At 40.5% G+C, this 20,128-nt stretch overlaps 1 protein-coding gene across 3 annotated transcripts in view; it reads right to left on the bottom strand.

Moving 5' to 3' along the window:
- Positions 1 to 20,128, bottom strand: part of NRG1 (neuregulin 1) — a gene marked incomplete at both ends in the record, with an annotated part of 173,024 nt that overhangs the window by 16,286 nt on the left and 136,610 nt on the right. For 2 of the 3 annotated variants that reach the window (XM_082301817.1, XM_082301815.1), the window contains 2 exons: positions 4,514 to 4,581; positions 10,591 to 10,720. In XM_082301817.1, coding sequence (XP_082157943.1) covers positions 4,514 to 4,581; positions 10,591 to 10,720 — 198 coding nt within the window. Of the gene's footprint in view, positions 1 to 3,802; positions 3,862 to 4,513; positions 4,582 to 10,590; positions 10,721 to 20,128 lie in introns of all 3 variants that reach the window. The other variant, XM_082301816.1, reaches the window with a different exon arrangement.

Below are 20,128 nucleotides of genomic sequence, written 5' to 3'. Positions count from 1 at the left end.
CTTCTTCATGCAATTTCAATTGAAAACAAACTCAAATCTCCTAAACTATCACAGAGCAGAGCTCCTGTATGTCAGCCATTTCATATTCAGGGATATGGTCTCTTTGTGACATTAGACTCCACTTTGGATCCAAAATCTGGTTCATTTCAATAGTACTCAGGTTGCAAAATTGGTTTTGAAGTTGATGTGTTAAGTCCTATGGCTCCTGTAAAAGTGACAACTGGTTCAAATCTCAGAAGCATGGAAAATTTGTCCTTTCATAATTTAAGTATCCTGTCATAGCAATTTTAGTACTTAGTGAACATTAACTGAGCAGTTTATAGTGAAAACCTGTCTTTTTCAATGTTGAGCAAAAGATGGACAATGGCATTTTTCAAATCTGTTTGTTCATTTAGGAGTCTTGGTCTCAGCACATAAAGTGTACAATTTAGGGTGCTGAAAGGCTTTAGAAAATGAAAATTTCAGGTAAGATTGTCTACTACCCTCATACAGATGTGACTGCTTGAGAAATATATAGAAAATGGGAAATACCGAAGTAGTAGAATAGCTAAAAGCAGACTTTTGAAGACCTGTAGTTTATATGAAAAGGCTGAAAAATCAAGGCCATCACACAGTAACTAGCTCTAGAATATTGGAGCTTTTCTCAACTCTTGCTCCCTTTAATGACTCAGCGAGGTTCACCGTGACAATATGAGGCAGGGCTATCATCTAAAAAAGAAAATTCCTTCTGTCCCTCTTGGTACCGTCACTCTTGCTCATCAGGGATGGCAGAGCTAAAATGGATATGATTTAAAGTGGTGGCCCATGCTGAAGGAAGGCATGGACTGTGCTCAGCTGATGCCCAAGAAGGCCCACGGCATGCCCATGGGCAGTTCTAAATCCACAATTCATATGTAATAGTTAACTAGTGAAGTAAGCAAGTCCACTGGCCCTTTGGGTGGGGTCCTTGGTCCCTTGGGGGCATTTAAGAGGACAAAGGGTTTATATGTGATAAAACTCCAGAGAGGTTTCCTCAACCTTCTATTAATTCATGGCTTTCTTATCCCAGGGATCATTCTGCACAGTGATGCTATGAGAGTTCTCATGCCTAACCACATGAAAATTACCCAAAACTTTTAATGTTAACTCATTACTTTTGCTCTCCTCCATTTGCCATGATTCATTGACTTCAAGGGAGAGAATGTGTGAACATTCAGACACAGCAAATATATCTGCATGGAGCAGATCTATTTTTGCAACCATTTGTGGATTGCCTTCTGCTGTCTTATGGACCAGTGGTGGACCATGAGCCTCAAAGTCAAAGCAGTCACAGCAAAAATACAGGGTAGCATGCCTGGTAGCAGTTGTGACTGCTGTACTCAAGAAAAGGACACTACAGGGTCTGCCAGCCAGGCTCCTGAGATGAGTCAAGATAAGCCAGTTAGCCATGTACTCTGGTGAGACAGGGCATTTCCAGAATGCCCAGTGGTGCCTTGTTCTGATCTGGCAAAACGTCCTCAGCCCAGTAACTTCTGGACTCTCAAATACCAGCTCCAGGGTAGATTTCTGAAGACAATTTTCTTTAACAGCCAAATTGAGACAGTAACAGCTCATCAGTAGGCAAACTTGGCATGGCACCCCACTGCCTTTCTCTCCAAATGAGGAAAGACCCTTCTGAACGCAAGTGAAATTAGTTAGCTGTATAGTTCACACATACACTTTTGTTTCCTACTAGCACTTATGTTGTTTAGCATCCCAATTTGCTCTGTACTTCGCAAAAGCTGCATCTACAGAGCTAAATTAATCAATCACAACACTTGGTGCAAAATATGAGTTTGGCTTTAAGCCTCAGATGCACCATTCACCTTTAGAGAACTGTCACTGAAGTTCTCTTTTGAATAGTATGCTCTGGTCAGCTTTGGGTTTAATAATAAAAAGTCATATAAATGCTTCTTCATTTATTTTTTTTTAGTTAAGTATAAATGTGCCCTCAGTGGACCCTTTCCAAAAGTGTCATTTCAAGATGTTTAGCAGTATAAGAAACCAGATGTTGTAGTGCAGATGCAGGGCAGGCAGGAGCGCCAGAGTCTCATAGCCATTGGCTGGGGCTCTCAGAGTGGCCCAAGGGAGGTAGTGGTGTGTTCTCCTGCCTCTGCATTTCAAGGAGAGGAAGGGCTTGACCAACTTAAGTACTAACACTGAGCATAACTCTTGCAGCAAGGCAAGGGCATCTGTGCCTTTTCTATGCAGGCAACTTCAGAAAATCTCAATCTGGTGTCTTTAAAAATCCCAACCAGAGTTAGGTTGAATGAATGAAAACCCACCTAAGTTTTTTTTTTCTCCTAGGTTGGAAAAGGGATTTATAATCAACATACAATTCTTCTATAGTTTTCAGATAAAATTCAGCAGCAAACAATGGATCTTGTATTTTTACACTGCCTCCTTTTAAATTATTCTTCTAAGATCAGAAAATCTTAACAGCACTTTTCATCACAATCCACAGAAAAGGCCACTTAAATCTAACATTTGGTAAACAAATACTGTAATAGCATAAAAAATTTTAAATCCATAGTTACCAGACGCTTTTAAATATAACTCACACTAATAAAGCTTTTAAAACAGGGCATAAAATGCCCACTCGAGTGCTGGAAGGTCTGGTCCCCAGTCAGCACTCTTGGGATTTATGAGGGTAGCTTCCATGACGGAAAGTATGAATTATGTATGGGTGTTCTTCATCCATCAGTATAAGAGAAAACCTGTGCATTTCTTCAGGCTCCAAAATGTCCAGCACGTGCTTACAGCTTTTTGTCCTATATACCAATGGAAATTAAATCAAGCTAGCCTATAACCTTTCTATGCTGGCAAGTAATCCATCAAAAAAAAATTGTTTTTATAATACTGCTTTTAGATCACAGTACATTCTGATGCCAGCAACAATTGATTGTGAGTAGTACACATGCATTTAAATGTAAGATCTAAGCAGTTTTCTTATATGTTACCCTTGACTTTGCTATAGCCAAAGAGAGAAAATAGAGTGTACCTGCTGCTACTCCCTGTCAAGTAATAATAATTAGCCCACTCCTCCATAGGAAACCTTACGGGATGAGACTGCAGTGCTGGTTCTAGCAGACTGTGTATGTGCATGTCTGATACTTTCATTTGGCCAAGTAATCCTTGATCTCTTGCATCTGTTACCCATGATATACCCAAAATATGTTAGACCCCATTGTTTAAGTCATCTCTCCCCCCTTTCTTTTTCTTTCTGTGCTCTTTCCACTGAAGCCTGAACAATGAGGAGGAAGAACATGTTGATCCTGTTCGTCAGGTACTCATTAGAAACGATGTAAGCACTTCAGTTGCCCTTAACCTCTAGCTCCAAAAGCAAATCTCGTATGTAAGTAGAGGACTAGCTACCCATCCTTTGGTTGAGGGAGTGCTGGCCTGTAACATGACTCATAAGTGTTTTGTGGCAAATAAAATGAGAGACTTTTAAAATGCCATTTTTGTACTTTTTCTGCTTGATGTCAGCAGGGAGTCCATATCACACGTTCAACGTTAATTTCACAGCATTCCTAAGTCTTGCATTTCCCCATACCCTCAATGCCAAACAACCCCAGGATTGCTTTTTATTACAATTTGCAATTGCTTTTTGTTATAATTTTCATGCAACAGGCAGAGAAAATCAATATTAGGCCTTAGGCAACAAATCTAGTTACAGGTTAAAAAAAAACCAAAAAAACTGGAGGAAAGATGCAGCGACAAGAAAGCAGCACCGACTGAGCATGCTTCTACTGCGGCACAGACAGAAAAGTAGTGGACGTACTGTAGAAGCTGGCCATTACGTAGTTTTGGCAGCGATCACCAGTAAATTCATTTGGGCACCTGAGAGGAAAAACAAACAAAAAAAAATGGTAGAGAAAAAAACAGAGAAAAGAGAAGAGGTGAATATATGCTAAGAAAGAAGCTCCTTCAGTGTGAACTGATATGACTTGGTGAGTTCACTTTCAGAAACTGAATCTCGGTTTAGCGTGTCAAAATAGCTCAGGATGTTGAGAGCAAGTCATCTGCTCTGTGGAAATGTAAAGAAGTCCCCCCTGCAAAACCAGCCAAAACCAAACCAATCCAGATCAAAGTGTGTTTCAAGATCTCAGACAGAAATTCACCATTCCAGAGACCCAAATTGGTTTTAGGATGCTCTTTCCACAAGGCAGCAAGGACACAAGATCTGTACATACTCATCTCCATGAGTTTGGTCTTTTAGGGTTGCACTTTGCAGCAGTCTCCCAAACAGAAAAACTGCCATTGTGTGCAAAACAAATGCATCTGTGAATGAATGGAAAGATCAAAAATCACACAAACAAGAAATATTTTGGAGGTCAATAATGCCATGGTGTACAAATTGTACTTCAGAAAATCAGATCATAAATTAGTGAGTAAAGAGGCCGGTTCCAGCTGAACTGTGAAAACACCAAGTACTATTGATTTTGTTGCTGTAGTTGGGGAAGAAAGCAAAGTTCAGATTATTTTAACATACTTTCTTTGATTTGGATTTTCATGGGCAGAGTTTCAGTACATCTTGCTCCAGTGAATCCAGGTTGGCACCTAAAGGGCAAAAACGTGATAAGCAATAGTACACCAAAACCACTGCACTAACAGACTTACATCTGCTGGTCTATGGAGTGCGAGTGTATTAAGTGACCTTCTGGTTAGGTGTTAGTGAAAAATGATCAGAAGAGAGGCAAGAAAGTATAACCTTTCCAGAAGTTAAAACTTTGAAAAAATTTACAGCAAAAATCCATCAGAGAAAAAAAAAAAGTCTTTTTGCTTGTCTGTTTTGAAAAAGAAAGGAGAATCATGGCTAGCAAAATGTGTACCAGCTCATTGCTTACTCCACCTCATAAAGGGACCAGATTGAGTTCTTTTTTAAAATTTGCAGTGCAGTGCATAACAACAATTTACACTGCTGCTTTCATTAGTCACATAAAATCTATGAAAATACCATGATTTCCCTGTTTCTGTGATGGCATGTTGTGCCTTCTGGTAGTTTGCTTTGAGGAGGAATAGTTAATACAGCATCCCAGAAAAGCCACAAGAAGTCCAAAAAGTGAAAGACAAAGTCAAACCCAAGGGAAAGTATATTCAACATGGCTCACAAAAAGATAAAAAGTCAGTCCAGACAATAAGTAAAATGAGAGGGCAGAAGTGCTCTCAAGATTTGCAGCACCAGAGTTGTCTGTCCGTTCAGTTCATCAGCTCTTCTGGAGAAAACTTCAGGGCAGCTTTCCCGTTGATCATAGAGAAGGGATTTCCCTACTATGATTTGCCCATCTTTTCTGCTGCTGCCTATCAATTCTTCCTTCACCTTCATTCTCCATTCTGGGGCAGGGCTCAGGCTCCCAAAATATCACTATAGCAATGCAGGCTTCTTGTGCTTCAGACTTAAGTGTGAATGACTGTCCACCACACCAAGTATCTGTAGATTTCAATCTTTGCTCTTCCTCCTTCTTCTCTCCACTCTTGCTCAGCAAGTAACCTGAAATTACGTGATACCTGCTTCCTTCAACACATCTCACTTCTATTGCCTGTCTTTGTGAGGAGTTTGCCAGGGTGCAAGAATCTCCCACTCTTTTTCTCCTGCTGATGATATGGTGCTAGCCTCTTTTTCAAATTTCTTCATAATTCACTTGTCAGGTGATAAACAGCTTTCTTATTTGCAAATGCATATTGGTCAGAAGAATCCTCCACCTCCTCTTCTATCCATCTGAGTTTCATGTGTGCTGAAAGCTGTCCCAATATTTTAAATTCTGCTTTCCCACAATTGCCTCTAGCCCTAAAAAACAGGGATGCTGCACTTGCACAAGTGAGACTTTCAGAAGATCCGATCAGTGTCAGGGATAAACACTAGTATCTTGTTTAAATAAACCATGCAGGAATGATATTTGTGTAATAAAGGTATATTTTGAGGATCTGCAGATGATTCTTTGGAGCTGATTTGCTATAATGATGTATTTGTTTATTAAGGAAGGGAATTCCATTTCTTCAGAGCCAAGGTCACATTTTTTGACAAGTACGCAGTGTGGAGAGATCCCAGTTTCCACAGATATATTCAGCTGAGAAAAATGCAACAAGGATAACTCTGTCATTAGAAGATGCTATTGCTGGGCACGACAGAAGACTTTTTGCATATCTTATAGAAGGCAAAATGCTTTTGATAGAAAGCATTTTGATGTGTGTTACTGAATCAAGAGTGAAAATATTTTGCGCTATTGTCATCTTGTTACATAGCTGTCCCTGGAAAGTTGGCATCTGTGCATGCTTGCTTTCAGTTCACAGGGATCTTTACATCTTGCTCGTCAGGCTCAACTCTACAAATTCCCAAGGAACACGATTGAAAGCCTCATGTTTTCCTCCTGCCACTGACTGCTGGTGGTTGCTTGCTTTGTCTGTGCTTGTTTTCAGATGTTGGTGCAGCTGTGGAGGTGATGAAAACAACTTGAGCACCGGTATAGACAATGCTGAAATCACTTCCAGACCAAGCAGGATCAGCCCTGTCGAGATGGCGCCGAAAACAGTTCAGGTGTGTTTATACTTGCTCTGAAACCATTGCCAGCAAATGGGCTGCAGCACCTGCCCTTGAGAATGGGCCCAGGGCAGGCCAGCTGAGAGGAAAGCTGAGATGAGCCTCTCTGCTTATGATGATGTGTGAATGCTAAAGGCATTTTATTGCTCAGATGTGCACTGCAGCACGGTTTCCAGCGCAGTTTGGAAGGTTGTTTCCTGTAGACTGTACTTTTACAATCAGCTTGAGATGGTGTCCTTTCCCAAACACCTCGTCCTACTCAAAGTTTTCAGACATTTTTTGTTGTAACTTTCTTTTCTAGATCATTATCCATGTACCATTTTCCTTTTTGACAGTAGCAAAAGTTGAAGTCAAACAACTTAGAGCAAAATGTGTATGTTTGTGCTGTGAGAGCCTTAAAATTTCCTTTCTGACTTAAAAAAGGCTACCTGGACCATTTATTTATTATATTAACTGGGTAAAACCAAAATACTGAACCATATGTAATAGAAGAATTGCTTTTTTTCCCTCTACACACAGTAGTTGCAAACAGCAGCATTTGCATGTGTTCAGTGGACACTGAACACATTAAACTGTTTTTCATCAGGAGAGGAATGGCTGGATGGTTCAGGAACTCATATTTCCATTTCATTCACTGCTTACAAACAAATGCATTGTGGGACAGAATGTTTTTATTTCCATGGGAAGTACAGTACTCAGTAGTGCAGTTCATTGCCTAAGTCAGAACTAGTATTTCTATCCTGTCTCTTGAATGAATACCTCTGGAACTGCTGTTTTCATAATTGCTGGTTGGAAGAAACTTCTGCCCATTTCTACTCTACAAAGGCCTTTACATGAAGACAGATATAGAAAATGGCTATATCATTAAAAAGTACATAATTCACTCTTTTGCTATTAAGAAAAGCAGCAGCACATTTCTATTAAGACAGTAGCATTATTTTCATCCAATGAAATCCAGACATAAATTTCATTCTTCAGTAACAACAAAACCACTAGAAGAGATGTGTCTGCAAGTCAGAAATCAATTAGTCAGACTATCAAGTCCTTCATGGTATGATACTTCAAAAGAGCACTCTAAAAGTGTAACAGATATCATATTAATATAGATTTTTTCAAGTAGGAAGGAAATACTAGGATTTTTGGTATTAATTTTGCATTTATTGAAAACTTTTTGTCTTCAATGAACTTGGGGACACATTTCCAACTGAACAGAACGACCTAGGAATCTCAGTCTCATAGGAAGCCAGTAACATCCAGGCTTCCTAAGTCTATGAAGTTTTCAAAATGTGACTCATGTTCCTATGAAGCTTCTGAAAATTTTATACACTAGTTTATTTAAGTAGTCTCAAAGCTTCCTATTTCATCTGTTCTATTTTGAGACTTTGTTTTGCTTGGTCTTGGGCCTTAATTAAAATACATGTGGGGAACATATATGCTACCATAGATGTAGCTGTACAATGCTTTACTAAGTCTTCATACACTTCTCGAACATTTCACATGGTTACCTCTTGAAAGCAGAGTATTTTCTTGAAGTTCACATCAGTATCTGTAAGAGCAAGATCTGATCCTGTCCAGATGATTACTATATATTCTATAATATACATTTTAAAAAAATACATAGCCAGATTTTAACCAAAGATGAATTTAGGATTTTTTTTTTTTTTAAACAGAATAGGGGATTTACAACACCCGAGATATTACTTGGAAATTTCCATGGTTGTTTTGAATCTGAGTCATGTTTTTTTGGTTATGGATAAAACCAATTTAGAACGATATGGCTTATGATTTAGAAATTTTGTTTTTGCTCTCAACAGATGGACCATATGGAAAAATGTGAACTTGCTACTGAGGCAGAAATATGAAGAGCAAGTACCATATTTCAAGCATTCTGTTTCCAGAAGCATGTTCTGGGAGTAGATTTATTTTCTTAGAACAATGAAGACAATGTGTACTGGTTAAATACCTATTTTAATTAACTGGAATGGCAGAATAAAAAGTGGACATCTTTATTTTTAAAGAAGGAAAACTGTATTTTGTCGCTTCAATTTCCCAGTACACCCACTTTCAAGTACTCACTTCTATTTCTTATGTAGCTGTATTGCATCCAGTTTTACTACACAACATAAAATTTTGGTTCTGGCAAGTATTAGAGGGCATAGCAAATGCCCCTGCAAAATAGTGGTGGCCCTGACTGTTCCCAGGGTAAGAATCTTTCTCTGCTTCCTCATTGTAAATGAGATTCACCCTGTCTAACTTTATAGCTCTGATGCTTTTTCCAAATAGGTCTTGGACCACCCAGGCAGAGGCACATCTGCCAAATCTGGGAATTGCCTTTTCCTTGAAATCCAGCCCCAGAATTAAAGATTATTTCTTGTCTACAGTAGGGAAAAACAGCCCCCACTTCATACAAATGTCTCCAAGATTTTTGATTAAAAAATTATCCAGTCTGTAACATCATCAAAGAACATACACAGATGTCTGAACTAAAATAAAGAAGTCCCCCTGCCAATGAAGATGGGATACCTCTGAAACTAACAAGACAATAGTAATGATTAGCAAGTCAGCTCTGTGCTCAGCTTTACCATTCACTGGAGTTTTCTGAATGGGATTGGATAGGAAGTTGAAACACATAAGCTCTTGTACATGCTCTGGAGAGTCATAGCAAACTGCTCATCTTGAATGCTGGCTTACAACAACCATGTAAATTTAACACAAATCTTTCTTTCTCTTTCTCAAAAAAGAATCCAACCCACAGCATATATAACTTTTCCATATTCACTTTAGCTAAAAATGATCCTAGAAGTCAATGGAATATTCATTGCTTTCAGCAGCACAGCAATCCATGAAAATCCAAAGCAAACAAATCCCATGATGTGCAGGTAACATCTTTCTACAAAAAAAGAGAAAACTTACAGGTAAACAGAACACTGTGAGGTTTGGTGGGGCTTTTTGATGGCTTTTGTTTGTTTGTTTTCCTTTAAAAAAACCCAAAAAAACAAAACCCAAAAAACCAAAGACAAGCAGTCAATTTCTTCCTGGCCTCAATAAAAGCATCACAGACCTTCACCTAACACACCTACCAAAGTTATCTCTACAATTAGTGTTTTTCCATTTTTAGTCCTAGTAGACTTTAAAAATTATGCAGTTAACAGCAGATGATGGTCTTCACTGACCACCATCTCTTTGTCTGAAAAACAGCAATATCCACACAAAAATGCACCCTTTTCACTCAGCCCTCTTAAGTACCAAGGATGTTTCCCAAGGTTTAAATGCTGAGTTTCTTCTCAAGCTAGTGAGAAGCAGTCCCTATGACTAGTTAATCTTCAGTGGTAAATGCTACATGACATACTCCCACACAGGAGGTAAATTTCAGTGCTGTGGTCTTCATGGATGTTCTCTGATGCAAGGAACTATTGCAGTAGTCCAATACAGCACAGCCAGGACCTGAAAAAGGTGCACAAGCACCCCCCTAAACTAAACTCATATGACTTCATGAATCAAGATCCGCACACAAAATAGTAGCCTCCACCATGACCATGACATTCATTGTTTTTTTTATGCAATTAAATGCAACAACAGTTGTCAATCTTGTCTCACCAGAAACTGCTTGGTTACCACACAAGACAATTAAAATAACAGTTTCTCCTGTACAAAATGTAATACTCAATGCAATTTTCCACACCCTTTTTTTTTTGCCTTTCCTTTTCTTTTCTAAATGCAGAATATGTAGTTTACAGTTTCATTATTTCTAACGTAAGGCTAAAGTTGTGTTACTTTGTGCCATATAAACACCAGTGGAAGATACTGTGCCACTATCACACAGAAATATTTCCCAGTTAGCATAGCATATGCTATGCCTCATATGCCTCTGTAGAACACAGAGGTCATTGTCAGCATTCTTTCCATGTCCACAGGGTTAAAAAATGAAGAAATGCAAGTTCAGAAGAAGATATTTTCAGGTGCTCCTTTAAAGAAAAAACCATTTGTGAAACCTGATGTCTCCAACGAAAGAAGCAAATAGGATTTCTTACCTGCAGAGGTATCTTGGGGGGTTTGGGAGGTCTTTAACCATGTAACACTCTCCCCCATTTACACAGAAGGCTTTCTGCTTTATGTCACATTTTGTGAGATGACTTGTCCCAGTTGTAGATGTGGAAGTGGCTGGAAAAGATAAGAATGAAAATACAGATCAGAGGCTGTTTTTCTTTCTGACTGGTAAGTATACTTGTATGTGAGGGAAGAAGTAGGGCTAGGGAGGATCTGGCAAGTCCTTCGAGCTCTCTATCTGCTGCTACCACAAGCACTAATTACTTGACCCTGTATTTTGTCGATTGCCACAGAGAGTGGAGTTTAAATACATACCTCAGAGATACACAACCCCCCACCTGGCCTGGGAGGAAGTGAGGGTTTTCCTAGCCCTGACTGTCGAGTGGCCTTAAATTTTTTGCAAGATTCATATATGTTTCATTGAAAATGTGTAATTTATGTGCAGTAACTTACACTGCATTAATTGCATTCCAGTGATTTTGGGGTGTGAGAGTCATTACAGACTGCTGACATAGTGTCCAATAAAATAAGGTCCTGGATGATATTTCCTTCTGGTATTGCCTTGAAACAGGTATTTTTCAGTAAAGCATAACCAGAGGCTCTGTGCTTATTCAAGACCTCAGTACAGCCACTTCCTTCTCCCCGAGGAGAGGGTGAATGGCTGAATGCTGAGTGTCTCTTTCCTTGCTCATAAACAAGAGCTGTGGCTACCTTGGTTTGATGATGTAGGAGGAAGAGAATGGGGAGGTTGGAGGTTTTGTTCCTTCCTGTGCATGTACAGTTGCCACCATTGTATCCACAGGAATCTTTGATCCAGAGGCCAGCCTAGCACCTCCTGCAGCTGGGCTCATCTGCATGAGATGAGCATAAGGTTTGGGGCCACCAATGCTGCTAGACACCATTAGGTGTCCAAATTCCTATAAAATGGAAGTTATCAGCCTGATGACAGCGTTTCTTAGCTTACTCCCTGCTGCATTTAGGGAACACCTAGAGAAGGCAGGAGCCCTGTTTAGTTAGCAACCTTTAGGGAGGCTGCCAGGGAAGGATAAATAATCACAGTCTTTGGACTTGCCAAGGCAGTTTCTGTCAAGGATATGCTTTTCACTGCTCACAGAAGCAACTCAACTTATGCCCCCAATGAGTGGGATAAGCCCCTTTGGTGGTGACTGTCTGCCCACGCTGATTGCAGGTGAAGCTTAAACTCTTGACAATATGCCCAAAGACTTTAAATGGCTAAAACTAACTGAAGTGATCACCTGCAAACTGTAAAAAGTGGTGGAAATTCTTGCATGATATTTGTTTATCTCTAGACACACAGAAGTTGGTAATTTTTGTTATTGTGATAAAAAAATCCCAATATTTTTGTTTCTGAAAGACAGTTTGTACCCTGAGGTGAAACAATGCTATTACCTAATGACTGATTTTACTGGAGATGACTAGAAAGCTGCAAACACCTACAGTAAAGTTGTCTGATATTTGAAGCCTTTTCTAGCACAAAGGCACCCAAGGGACATGCTTATAATAGGCGAAGTGTGACGTTCTACCATTTCCTGGACACACTGAATCTGAAGAAAACATGGTTTTAGCAGATTGACTATGAACAAATACCACTTACACATTTTGAACTGTAGTATGATATAGTCCCTGCCACATTTCATTTTTATGCATTTCCCATTATCTTCCAGGTAAATGCATTTTTAGCACTCAGCACCTGGGAAAGTGCACCACATTGGCTTCTTTCTCTTTCTTGCATGCTGCCTTGCTTGTATGGGATGGTCTCCTCTAACAGGCCAAGAAAAACCCTCTTGTGACCTCTTCCAAAACTGAAACTCCCTCCTGCTTCTCACTTGCATCTAGCCATTGTGTTACATCTCCACAGATCCTGATCTTGACTGGGGCCTCTAAGTGTTAATGAAATGCAAACATGGAGTACAGATTCCTCTTAACACATTCCTTTCTCCTGGCCCCTCAAAGCATGATTTATAACCTCTCAGACCAGGATAAATTTAAGTCTTGTCTAGGGGCAGGAAAAAGGGTCATGTTTTAAGAGTAGTCTGACACTCTTTCAGCTAGCACCAGTTCAAACAGGACTTTGCACCCAATGTTGACAAATGGTTGGCCTACAGACTGCCATCCGCTCAGCAGTGAAGGGTCCTCTATGTTTGATGTCAGAGGCTTGACCACCATCCTTGAGGATCTCTCCTCTGTTAGGATGGGGAGATTTGTCTTGTAGAAGAGCCTTTCCTTGTCTGCTGGTTTGAAAGGAGCCTGGATTATTATCCTAAAGGAGAAGCCTGACATGACAGGCTATGCCATACCAAGTTCTAGGATGTAACAAATGCGGGTGAACAAATTCCGTCTGTGTACTAATGCATGCTTTGAAGCTTTTGTGAGTCTCAACAGGCAAACTCAATATTAAGCTTATCACTGCTGATAACCTATGCACCCTTTAATAAAGTTAATGAACACACTTCAAGCTGTGAGCCAAATACTCTGAGGATGTCTTCAAGCTCAGAAAGCCGGTGCATTAATTTGTGAGGGGAAAAAACAATATTGTCTGCAAGGCTTTTGAAAACAGAACTCCACTACTTTGCTACTCTGCTGGCTAATGTAATGTTTTAAATTGAAAAATGAAGGTAGATACAGTAACAAGTGGACTTGTAGCTATCTGTAATTGTTTCCATAATCTCGTTTACTTTATTTTTCTTTAAGCAGAAGCTCAATCAAAACCGGAACACCGTGGAGTTTCAAAGTTAACAGTCATTTCCCAGCTGGTGTAAGTGAGATTTGGACAGAAGCAATTGCTCTGAACTGACTACTAGAGATGGGAATAATCTGCAGCTCTCAGAGAAATCTCATGAGGCAAAGGCTTCACACATATTTGTGATGAGTATCTTTACCCTTGTTTTGAGCATCACATGTTCAAAACTGTTGTATAAATCTTGCACAAGAATTTTCTCTGCATTACTGATCTGCTGGCATCATAGTCCCTGTCTGCCTGAGCTTTGTAATGGGTTAAGGGGAGGAAAAAAGTCTCCGGGGAGTTAGTTCTGATGTTAATTTTTCTTCGCAAAGTATGCATAGTTTTTATGGCTTATGGCCAGCATTCAGTGTATGCACTGTAAGCCTACTTTGCCAATTAAATACAAGAAACACTAACTACGGTTTTGGGTTTCACTTAAAGCCACATAATGGAAGAAATATGGTGTTTGGGAGCAGGTGTTCATCAGAGTCCATTTCATACAGTCCATAACTAGCCCCAAAATATGGCCTTTCCATACATCTCTAGCAGACGTGGTCTTGGAAGATGTTTAATGGGAATAACCAGCAGTGATGAGGTAAAGCACACAGCTGTAGAACATGTATCTGTACATTGTTACTTCTTCACCTAGTCAAAATTTGTATCTCCTTTTTTTTACATAATGTTTTCTTCAGCTAGACAAGCACAAGAGAGAAAAGCTGTTTTGTTCTAGAGTCCTATACCAAACACTTAGCTTACCACAAGGACTAAATTACACACATTACAGGTAAATCACAATTTGAAAATATCACACATGAGAGAATACCTGAAAACACTGCGTAGTCTACTTTCCCCTCTCCCTTCCTTGAAGGCAGAAACACCATATTTTAAAAAGCAACTGCAGGCAGTGTGAACAAGGTCACTACTAGTAATGCAAGTATTCACATGGCACTAAAAAACAATGAGATCGGTTCCCATCAATGGGAATTGCCTAAAGACATTAACAAGAAGAAAAACAGAAGCTATTCCATTATACAAAACCAGTTCTCTAAAAGGTGAATTACTGCTGTCAAACTACCTCAGGTTCATTTCATGTCAAGCAGACAAAACTTCATGTAATTCTGTTCTTACCTGGAGAATCTCTGATCCTTTTTTCCTGGTCTGAAACAGAAAAATGCATTCTCTTTCTGTCTCTTGCTTTCCAAAAAACCCTCTGATGTTTAGTGGCTACAGCACCAAGACTCCCAGACCCTGCACAGATGAGACAGTCCACTGAGAGGAGTCCTAAGGTATCTCAGGCTTAATTCAGACTAAGAGGGAAGAGCTTTGCAACCTAAACAGAATAGTATCCATGCCTCTTTGAATTGAGTTTCTGCAAAGCTGCTGTAAAATCAGAGGACACACTCAAAGTCGTGCAAGGTGGCTAGTGAGATGCTTATGACTCGATGGAGACAATGTGGCAGCTGCAGCACAATGGAAGGTTTGCCATTCTCATGGCAAGGCCATTTACTGAGGTAAATATGCCACCTTATGGGACTGCAGATGGACACCTTTCCTTTTGTGAACCTGTGGCTCATGCCAATGGAGAGAAAGGGACCTGCATGAGGTGAAGGATGGACTGAGGGAGAGAAGGAGGTGATGAGAGAGTGCACACAAGCAAGCTTTGGGGTGATAGAGTTTCTGCTCCCAGTTGAAAGCCAGCTTTACTAACTCCTATTCCAACACTTGTAGTTCATTCACTTCTTCGAAAGCACAGTCCAGTTCCCTCTTGACTTGCTAATGTGCACAGCCCTGATCTATAGGGTAGGGTGATTTTCTGTGTAACCTTGGCTGTAGCATTTAATTCCTCTGTATCTCCATGAAACCACCTACATTTTCTTCCCACTGAGTACTGAGCCTCTTCAACTCACTCTGACTTCCCTGATGAATCCAACTTGCAAAGTACTTACAGTACAGAAAACCTTGGCATTTCTGTACTGCACTGAATGAGGAAAGTTGCTGGTTCCAGTGTAACTGTGGGCCGCAGAAACTATAAGTGTACTTTGAAGGAGAACAGAAGCCAAAACCTGAGAGCAATCAAAAATTAGCCCCTTTCTGAAGAGACAAGAATTTCCACTTTTCCAGGTGTGTAAAAAGATGCATTTTATACAGTCCTTCATACTTAATTGTTCCAGACCTGGAACTGGATTCATGTAGCTATGAACATGCCAAAGGTTTGCAAAAAACTACCAACACCAACGAATAAACACCAGAGAAAAAAACCTCCAAAACAACCAAGTTTCTATATGAGGCATTTACGGTCTATTTCACAGGGCTGCTCAGAATTTTTCACATTGTTTTTGTGATTTAATACCCAAAACTGGCTGCTCAGTCCAGTTAAAATTTTTTTCAGCCTCTCTCTTCGCAAATAACATGCAGTGTAACAGATTCCTGGGACTTCCACAGGAGAGGAGGATCTGTTCAGCCAGCAGCTGGAATTGAGTGCTTACAAGTTAGTGGAATTGTTCTCCGGCCCTAAGACAGTGCTTTCTCACTTTGGCACTATCTCTAGGAAGATCAGGGCCAGCAAGAAGGAAACAGGAAATTGCCAGGTCTGCAAGATAGAAACTTCAGGAAAGATTGAGAGCACATAAACTTTTGCTGAACCAAGGCGGCATGTCTCTCTTCCCCCTATGACACGGACTCAGCAGTGGCTTCCTTCCACAAATCCAACCTTAGCAAAGCAAAGTAAAAAAAATAAAAAAAAAAGAAGAAAAACAAAGCACAGACGCTTCAGCTTGCTGCACCACCCAATCACTTCCTCCCCGATAGGCCAACAGACTGACCCAGTTGGCAGGCGCACGACTGTGAGACCTGCACAGCATCTGGCTCACCACAGAGGGTCAAGAGGTGACACATGCTAAACACTGCTGATCAAGAAGAATTTTTGTTTGTGTCATTTAACTTCGAGATGGTAGAAAGGATGGGCACAGACACACAAAGTTCACAGGTTGTTAGTGAGGAAATGCAATTACTGCTTGCAAAAGTTTTCAGAACAAGGGTGGAAAACACAGGCTGTGGAAAAATGCTAGTGAATGAAAAGACCTGGTTGAAACTGGGCTTTGAGACAAGGCATACTTTTTCACTGCCATGAAAAATGTCAGCTTTCACTTGACGGTGGTGTGATAAGCAAAAGGTCTGTAAGACCCTTTAGAAAACATTCCCCACCTGGTGAAGGGAGACATGAATGGCAAAACACAAGGCAGTGACAGACCAGAGCATCCCAAGAGGAAAAATGTGTGTGTGGTAGGAAGGGACAGAAGGAAAAGAAAAAAAAGGAGGTGCAGAGGAAATATGCATAGATTGAAGCACTGCAGGAAAAACAGGTCTAAGCTCAGGAATGCTAAACTGACAGCCAGACAAGGAAGTGCTTTTACTGTCGAGAGACAACTTTGCAAATGCCAGGAATGGGTGGGAGGGTCTGAAAATGTAGAGACCTTAGATTAAAGTAGACAGCAGACAAGGAGCTGAACACAAATCTCATGATACAATGAATGTTCTCCAGTGTGGAGTCCTTTGCTGTACTGGAGAACATCCCATCATGCAGAAAAACCTGAGTGGCCAAATAAACTGTTGGAAAGGATTCCTGGCTCATCTTGTTTTGGAGGCCACAAGGCCTCTTCTCCATGCTTGCTGTGCAGCAAGGTAAGGTACAAAACTCATTGGGCTGGAAGTTTGTAATGGGCTGAGCCCATGCTAAACAACACATGATACATCTGTTAGGGGGTGCTTCATCATGTGTGTCTTACTCCTGCATCTTCCACAGAGCTCTGAAAGGTCTCTTCAGGCTGCTGTCCACCAAGGCAGGTGCAGAGGAGGCTGTCAAAACTGAAAAGGACACTTAGGGTGGAGGTGAAGCTTCACAAAGCAAGAGCTGCCTGGATAGTCCAGTTCCTGCCCTGTTAGTCCTGATCCCAAGGGAGCCATTGCATTCAGAAGAGAAAGCAGCTGTTGGACAGGTGAGAAGCCATCTTTTGCTGAGTGCCAAGGCACAGATTCCAATCTCAGGAAAACCAACTGCACCAAATCACTGAGCAGGTCATGCTTTCCCATTGTCATGACCCTGTCTAATCAATGAGAAAGGTGCTGTTGCAATCATCTGCAGCTTCACTGCAGCCTGGAGAGGTTACTGATGGGATCTACATGGAAATCAAACTGCTGGCAGGAGGACTGGACTCAAGACAGTGAAGACGAGAACTTGGGCTCTTTTCTCAAATTCCAAACATCCATATTCTGCAAGGCAGATTGGGGAGCACCCTAATCCAAACAGCATCATTTCTGCATAGAGCAAACCACCATAAGAGGTGGTTTTAACTCAAGATGACTTTTCACTTAAAAAGTGGGGAAAAAGAACTTTGACAGAATTGAAAGAACAAACACACAAAGACTATGAAGATTATGAAGACAGATTGCTGTCCTTCAAGAAAATGTCCAGAGGGAATCTGAACACTATCTTGAGGCCCTGCCAGCTACCCAAATCCAACTGCAGATTTGGTATGGCAGCAAGCTCCCTGAGAAATCAGACAGCAAGTAGAGCTGTACTAACACTGCTTTCCCTGCCTCAGGATGCAAAATCTGGGGTTTTTTCCCTATTTCAGTCCACATATGATCCTTTCTCTGAGGGTTGATCATTCAGCTCACTTGTGCTGTAACCAACATTCAATTACTAAAATAAATAATGATAGGAAATCTAGGTCTGATTAGCTGCAGTTAGATTCAGCTCAGGTAGCAGTGCTGTCTTACTACCCCTGAAAGTTACTGTGGTAGAGGATTGTATTACAGATTCCATCTGGTACCATCAAGTTTGCCCTAATGGGTATGTAGTGATACTGACATAACTATTTCCTTATCACACTGAGTACTGAAATAATTTCATTCCATTATAACATAGTCAGTCAAAATCTATTCTTGTTCCTCTTTTCCTCTGAAGGATTTTTCTTATTAATTCCAAGTAACCAATTATACTTCCGCAAATCAGTGCAAAATGTCTTTACCTCTTTAGTTCTATCTACTCACAGAGAAGCAGGGATAATAAAGACTATTTAGCAGCTTGTGAAAGGAAGCGTGAAAGCTTTCTATTACAAACTATGTTTCATATAAAGTCAACATGATAATCCCTGTCATGAATCCTCCTTCAGGAAAGCACTGCAGCAAGAATATACCTAAAAACGAACCAATAAACCCACACAAATCTGAGATTGCACTCAAGCACCTGCTTAATTTATTGTCACATTCACTGCCATGTTTTCCCCTGTGTCTTTATAAAGTTTTTATGAAGGAGAATGGATTTCAGCACAGTGTTTAGCCTTGTTGAAAGCAAGACTTGCCCACTGAAATACCTCATGTTAAATAAGTTTGCAAGAGGAGGCTGTGTCTACAAACTTCCCTTGAATAATTCTGAATGTGCAGCCCAGGATTCTTAGGCACCCATCAATCTGTCTCCTACTGCATACTCTGCAGCAAAAAACACAGAAGTTACTAATTCCACAATGAAACAAGCTTTCATTGACTTTGAAGCACATCTTCAAAGTCATTAAGGGCATCTTCCCTCCCCATGCTCCCATCCCCAAAGCACAGACGACTATCTTCTGCTTTCCTGGTGGCTCTCTGCTTCATGGAGGTGGTTGTGAGAGGAAGCCCCTGGAAACTTGAGGCATGAAAGGGATGTGCTAAAGCTGAGGCAATTGAAGCTCAATCTGTTTCACCAGCCTGAGATCCCTGGGTGGTGGGGAAGAGCACAGTAGCAGAAATTAGCTTTTAAGATATAATGGTGACAAGCTCTGACACAGACTAGAGTGGAAATATGCCTTCAGTTCTGAGTTAAAGATACAGCAAAGGCAACTTGTTTCAGAAAACACAGACGGTTGCTCACAGGTTGCCAAGCATCTCCTTGATATCTTTGATAAGAAAGCATTACAAGACAGGATCCCCAATAGACAGGCAGGTATGAAGGTAAGTGAAGAACAAGAATGCTTACCAAGGACAGCTTCCTTTGTAATGCACTGAATTTATTTGTCAGTTTACCTGGATATTTGTATTCCACCAGAGATTTCCAAGGCCTTGGATTTTTTTTTTTTATTATAAATTGCCTATACAATTGAAAACAAAGTTTTGAAATTTAACCTGTAGAAAAGAAGACAGACTATTCTCTTGCTGTTAAAACTTAGTCCTTAACTTGAAATGTATCAATCCTTTTGGAAAAAGGTATGATAAAATCTTAAGACAGAGCTGTTGGGTCTTTTATGCAGGTTCTGCTAGAGGATCCAGTCTCCTGTCCTCTGGGGGAAGTGCTCATTGAGACTAAAGAGAAAAATCCACTCTGGGTGGGAGCAGAGGGAAATTTTGACTCCGCTATCCACCAGCACAGCCACGGGACCCATCATTTCTGAAAAATACAGAGTTACCAGTTCCCTGTTTGGAATTTCTCTTTCCAGAGAAGAGTGGTGGAGAGAGACATTACTACGTTATGCTTTGCTTGTAACAAGATCCTTTGGACTCTGTAAGCAGGGTCCTTTAATTGCAAACTGTCAAAGCACTTAGAATTCCTATCAAAGAAAGAGCTGTCTGTAGCAAGGGAGCCTTTTCTCCTTCCCCTCCCTAATTTCCTGCCTGGAGGTATGAAATTGTCACTGTTCATAGTGCTGCTTGAAAATGAGTGTGTATGAAGTGGCACTCAGGGAAATCATACTTGTGACAGTAAAAAGACAAACAAGAATGGCCTAGAAACCATGACTAGTATGGTA

The sequence above is a fragment of the Coloeus monedula genome, assembly GCF_965178545.1.
Source record: "Coloeus monedula genome assembly, chromosome: Z".
Classification (NCBI taxonomy): Eukaryota; Metazoa; Chordata; class Aves; order Passeriformes; family Corvidae; genus Coloeus; species Coloeus monedula.
This window is presented reverse-complemented; position numbering and strand designations above follow the sequence as displayed.